The sequence below is a fragment of the Equus quagga genome, chromosome 15 (genome assembly GCF_021613505.1).
Source record: "Equus quagga isolate Etosha38 chromosome 15, UCLA_HA_Equagga_1.0, whole genome shotgun sequence".
NCBI classification, from domain to species: domain Eukaryota; kingdom Metazoa; phylum Chordata; class Mammalia; order Perissodactyla; family Equidae; genus Equus; species Equus quagga.
The window spans coordinates 37282463-37289262 of record NC_060281.1 but is presented as its reverse complement, the minus strand read 5'-3'; the positions used below and the strand labels follow the sequence as shown (position 1 = coordinate 37289262).

Genomic DNA, 6800 nt, shown 5'->3' with positions numbered 1-6800 from the left:
CAACATAATAAAGCCCATATATAACAAGCCCACAACCAATACCATACTCAACAGAGAAAAACTAAAAGTGATCCCTCTAAGAACAGAAACCAGACAAGGATTCCCAGTTTTATCACTCTTATTTAACATAGTATTGGAAGTCCTAACCAGAGTAAACAGGCAAGAAAAAGAAATAAAATGAATCCATTGGAAAAGAAGAAGTGAAACTGTCAGTATTTGCAGACGACATAATTTTATATATAGAAAACCCTAAAGAATCCACCAAAAAACTTTTAGAAATAATAAATGAGTATCATAAAGTTGCAGAATACACAATCAACCTACAGAAATCAGTTGCATTTGATACAACATCAACAAAGTTGCAGAAAGAGAAATCAAGAATACAATCCCATTTACAATTACATCAACAAGAATAAAATACTGAGAAATAAATTTAACCAAAGAAGTGAAGATCTGTACACTGAAAACTATAAAACATTGTTGAAAGAAATTGAAGAAGACACAAATAAATGGAAAGATACTTTGTGCTCTTGGATTAGAAGCATTAACATAGTTAAAATGTCCATACTTCCTAAAGCAATCCACAGATTCAATGCAATCCATATCAAAGTTCCAACAACATTTTTCACAGAAATAGAACAAAGAATCCTAAAATTTATATGGAACAACAAAAGATCCTGAATAGCCAAAGGAATCCTGAGAAAATGAACAAAGCTGGAGGTATCACACTCCCTGATTTCACAGCATACTACAAAGCTATAGGAATCAAAACAGCATGGTACTGTCACAAAAACAGACACACAGATCAATGAAACAGAAGGGAGATCCCAGAAATAAACCTATACATCTATGGACAGCTCATTTTTGACATGGGAGCCAAGAACATACAATGGAGAAAGGAGAGTCTCTTCAATAAATGGTGTTGGGAAAACTGGACAGCCACATGCAAAAGAATGAAATTAGATCATTATCTCACACCATACACAAAAATTAATTCAAAATGGATTAAAGACTTGAGTGTAAGACCTGAAACCATAAAACTTCTGGAAGAAAACATAGGCAGTACACTCCTTGGCATTGGTCTTAGCAGCATATTTTCAAGCACCATCTCTGAATGGCAAGGGAAACAATAGAACAAATAAACAAATGGGGCTACATCAAACTAAACAGCTTCTGCACAGCAAAGGAAACCATCAACAAATCAGAAAGACAACCTAACAATTGGGAGAAGATATTTGCAGACCAGATGTCTGATAAGGGATTAATATCCAAAATATATAAAGAACTCATACATCTCAACAACAAAAATACTAACAACCCAATTAAAAATTGGGCAAAAGATACGAACATTTTTCCAAAGAAGATGATCTGATGGCCAACAGACACGTGAGAAGATGTTCAATGTCACTAATTATTAAGGAAATGTAAATCAGAACTAAAATGAGATATCACCTCACATCCATCAGAGTGGCTATAATTAACAAGACAATAAATAACAGGTGTTGGAGAGGATGTGGGAAAAAGAGAACTCTCATACTTTGCTGGTGGAAGTGCAAACTGGTACAACCACCATGGAAATAGTATGGGGGTTCCTCAAAAAAAATAAGAATAGAACTACTATATGATCCCGATATTCCACTGCTAGGTACGAAGTAAAGAATATCAAAGCAGGAATGCATAAAGATATATACTCTTCCACGTTCCTTGTGGAATTATTCACAATATCCAAGACTTGGAAGCAACCTTGGTGCCCATCAAAGGATGAATGGATAAAGATGATGTGCTATATATACACTATGGAATACTACTCAGACACACACAAAAAAATGAAATCTTGCCATTTGTGACAGAATGGATGGACCTTGAGGGTACTATTCTAAGAGAAATAAGTGAGAAGGAGAAAGTCAAATACCATATGATCTCACTCATAAATAGAAGATAAAGAAAAAAATAGAGAGACACAGATTGGATTGGTGGTTACCAGTGGGGAAGAGGGTAAAAGGGGTGATTAGGCGCTGTGTATGGTGATGGATTGTAATTAGTCTTTGAGTGGTGAACATGACGTAATCTAAAAAGAAATCGAAATATAATGAGGTACATCTGAAATTTATATAATGTGATAAACTGATGTTACCTCAATAAAAAAGTTTAAAAAAAAAAGAATCCACTTTAAGCAGTGCTTCATGTGAGTCTGACTGACATTTGGGGTCTCTGATGATCACTCATCAGCTGAGCCAAAGATGTACACTCTGTGTTCCTCAGGGGACACAAGGACTGGGTGGGGGATGAGAATTGGCCACCCCAAAATTTACCTCTTTGCTTTGATTATTTTTCAGAACAAATGACCCTGAAAGAGACTTTGCTCTCCCCCTAACTGCCAAATAGAATTTAAGATAAAAGCCCTATTCCAGGAATATCATAAGATAACATTGTCTATAGAGAGCCCAACAAATACTTGTTTAACAAACATTTTCATTTCTATCTCCACTTAAATTGCCTTCTTCCCCTTTGAAGCCCCAAACCACTACCCTCAACATCTTCCTTTGTCTTTAGCTGAAGATGGTATTTAAGGCAGCAGCTTCGGCCATTCTGGCTGAGTTACTCAGTTTCTCTGGGTTTCTCCCATGAATACATGTTATTCAACTTTTATTTTCCCCTGCTATTCTATCTCATAACAATTTAATTCTTACACAAGCCAGAAGGACCTAGAGGGTAGAGGAATTGTCTTCCTCTCCTACAGCTGGAAGAATCCATGAATTGTTCTAGGGCACAATGATAGTCCTGAACTCCACATGCTCAACACAGATGGGACAAAGGAATTTAGCCAACCTTGGGTAAAATCACTGCAGCTTTTCCACAGTTGTTAGTGAGAATTCAGAAGGAAACAATCCAAATAATTTGGGGGGCCATTGACTCAACCCCTGTAGTCTGTTATAGACAAAGCATGGAGAGCTTGAGAAGGGAGAGTTCTTAGATCCCATTTGAAAAATGTTACAGCACAATACTGAACCTGAGATTGGCCTCTTGTGCAATTTTTTTTAAATTTTATCATGGGGCTCAGAGATGTTTATTATCTGTAATTTATTTCCAAGGAATGTAACTATTTCAAGTCCCATTCACGTGTTTACTTAAAGGAAATAAATGTGTTTGGCAGCGTTTTGTGTGTCCTTAAGAGCAGAGAAGCAGTGGCTCAGTCAGAACAATAGTCTCTGTAGTGTCAATGCAAATAACGATAATCATTTTATTGCAAAAGAAAAGAAAAGAGTTTTATTTGAGTCAAACTGAGGACTATATCCTGGGAGTCTCAGCCTTCACAGGGGAAGAAAAGGGCCTGGAGAAGAGTGATTTTTAGCACAGATATATACCTTTTCAAAACAAAGATGCATACATCAAGCATGACAGGGGTACATTCCTGCAAGAGTTCAAGGAGAAGTTTCTTACAGATTAGCATGTACACAGCAGGTCAACATGACTCTGGCGTCCTGGGGACTGAGACATATCTTCAAAGAGTGCTGGCGTTGTAAGAAGGGAGGTATTGATTCTTATCTTCAAAAGAGTACAATTTTTTACTTTAAGGTAATGATTAAAGCAGATGTACAATACACATTTGACAGGTCAAATGTCAGGCTTCTTGGGTTCAAATAAAATTCAGGCCAGATCAACTCAAACCAGAATGGCTTCCCCATATACTTCAATGGATAAAAATTTTCTTATATCAATGGCTTCAGGAGACCTTGAGGTTTTCTGCACCAAACAAAGTTCATTCACGGGATTTTAAATTGACCACTTGGGTAGAAATTTCAAGGTGCTGTTGAGCAATAATGGAGAGTGGGAAATTTGTCACAACTTGGGGTAAGCAGTATTCCAAAACTGTTTTTATACTGGTATAAATTAAGCATTTCTATGGTGTCAAATTACATGTTTTTCCAAGTGTTGATTTCAAGTGTGAATGCTGGGATGCTCTTAAGGATACAGATAGAATCTTGACCATGTGTATAATCTCTCCTAGCTGTCATTGCCAGTTCACCAACCTGGGTCTCTTTCAAGATCACTTGTCATGAGCATGACAAACAGAGGAGGTTCAAGGCCCAGGAGGATGTAGGTTGGTTGTCAGGACAGGAGACTGTATGATAATATTTTGCATGTCTCCACCCAGAGACACACGTGTATTTACCTTCACTGTGCTACACTTTGGGAAAACCTATCAAAAACCACAAACATTTCTGTGATGATGACATTGTCAAAACTTTAACCTCCATGGAAAAATACACTGTTCATGACATTAAATATATGCAAACACCAGGATTCATATCCCAAGACAAATATACACTGCAAACTGAGCTTTGATGGGGATCTCAGGGCTAGAATGTCAGATTCAATTTTTCTGGAATGTTTATACTTATTGCATAATTCAGAATTGAATGAAGATTATTTCACGAGATGGCTGTTTATAAAGTTTAGGCATATAGAGATTTTTAAAAATTAATATGCACATTATTCTTTAAATTTCCTCCAGATGAATTTGAGTAAGCTTCCAGAAAACATGAGGTTTCCTGGGAATAAGAGGCTACTTCTTATATTGTTATATTATGTCACTGAATTCAAATTATATGGGGTGTTGCAGGATGTGAGATACGAAGGCACTGACCAATGGATGTCTGAATCAAACAATTTTATAAAATGTAAGAAGAGAGAAATTTAATGTATTTTACCCTTTGAAACTTTGGCTACATTACTAGGCAAAATGTGTAAACTATGAAATAGAACTTGGGTCATGTACTATTCAGATATGATAATGTCCTCTAAATTGATTTTCAAAAAAGTAAAAGGGGACTTGCAAATTTAAGTAACCATTGATGTTCTATGGCTATAGACCAAATTATACATAAGCACTACCAGCAAATGGCTACCATTGTCACTGGCAGTATTGCATCATTCCCTTCACCCAGTGATCCTGTGTACAGCCTTCTATGAAATAAATGCCACATAATATGGCTACCGCACTGGTGAGGTCACTGTTGGGATGAACTCCAGAATGGCTTTATCAGGATTGATGTTAGTAAGTTTTTCTTTGAGCTTAGTTTGTTTTTTCCACAGTTTTCCTACCTGCTTCTATGAAAAAGACGGTATAGTCAACTTTTGGACTTTGTAACAGATCCATGCCCAAATGCAAGACTAAGTGGTATGCTCCAGTAATTGCTAGGAAATGATACAATGTCAATATTTCTTACAAGGTTTCAGTGGCTTCATGCTCTTATTTGGCTGTGCCTTTATGGTATGTACTTAAATATCTTTTTGCAAGTAGAAATGGAATAATGTTTGCAAGTGAGACTGCAAATAAGAGACATCTGTGGAGGCTTTAATAACAATAAACAAAAGGCAGATGCTCTAAAAAATAAAATTCACAATTCTGGAGGTTGGAATGAATCCATGAACTTAGATTTTCAACACCCATTTTCATGAGAGAATGAGGTAAGGAAATTCCTTTGAGAGCTGTCAAGGGAAATTTTGGAAGAATCCTGGACGACACAAACATCTTAAGGGCTCTGGTATTCGAAGTCCTTCTATTAACGTGTCTTCCTTGTCACGTCATCTGGAGTCATAGTCCTTCCAAAGCACCTTCCTCATTGCTCCCTTCACATCCTTGTTCCTCAGTGTATAGATGAGGGGGTTGATCATGGGAGTAACGATGGTGTAGAAAAGAGCTATGAACTTGCCCTGATCCTGAGAGTAGTTGTTGCTGGGCTGGAGATAAGCATAGATGGCTGTGCCATAGAACAGAGTGACCACTGTGAGGTGAGATCCACATGTCCCAAATGCTTTTGTCTGCCCTGCTGCTGACTTTATCCTTAAGATGGCCCTGACAATCTGACAGTAGGAGAACATGATTGATGTAACAGGTATGAGAAGAATGAAAACACCGAGAAAAAACATCTCTGACTGAATCATACTGGTGTCAATGCAGGCAAGCTTGAGAAATGCAGGGACCTCACAGAAAAAGTGATCTAATTTATTTCTCCCACAAATTGGTAAAAGGAAAGTGAAGACTGTCTGCAATAAGGAGTTGGCAAAACCAATGAACCATGAAGCAGAAGCCATCAGGGCACAGAGACGGGGGTGCATGATTACTGTGTAGTAAAGGGGCCTGCAGACAGCTACATAACGGTCAAATGCCATAACTCCTAAGAGAACACATTCAGTGCCTCCCAAGCCTAGAGAGATGAACAGCTGAACTACACAACCAGCAAAGGAGATAGATTTGTCTGTTCCCCTGAGATTAACCAGGAACTGGGGAACAATGCTAGTAGTGTAACACAGGTCCAGAAAGCTGAGGTTGGAGAGGAAAAAGTACATGGGAGTGTGAAGATGTGGGTCCAGGTGGGACAATGCGATGATGGTTGTGTTTCCCAGCAAAGCGAAGATATAGAAGATCAAAAGAACCACAAAGAGGACCAGCTCCAGTTGAGGCCTGTCAGAGAAAGCCAGCAGGACAAACCCAGTGAGAGAACTTCCATTTTTCTGTTCCATCCTTGTCAGCACTTGGTTCCTGTCAAACCAAGCATTTAGACATTTTCAGAAGGTGTCTTCAAAAAGTAAATTGCAGGAGCCGGACCCTTGGCCCAGTGGTTAAGTTCATGTACTCGGCTTCAGCAGCCCAGGGTTTCACTGGTTCAGATTCTGGACAAGGATATGGCACCACTTGTGAGGCCACACTGAGGCGGCGTCCCACATTACACAACTAGAAGGACCCACAAGAAGGATTTGGGGAGAAAAAGCAGGAAAAAAAAAAGAAGATTGGC

The 6800-nt window shown here is 38.3% G+C and overlaps 1 protein-coding gene across 1 annotated transcript; it reads right to left on the bottom strand.

Annotated features, from left to right (window-relative positions):
* Nucleotides 1-5589: 5589 nt before the first annotated feature.
* On the bottom strand, nt 5590-6528 carry LOC124226307 (putative olfactory receptor 2B8). The gene has a single exon (XM_046639406.1). It carries the CDS (start codon nt 6526-6528, stop codon nt 5590-5592), a length of 939 nt encoding a protein of 312 aa, XP_046495362.1.
* Between the last annotated feature and the right edge of the window lie 272 nt (nt 6529-6800).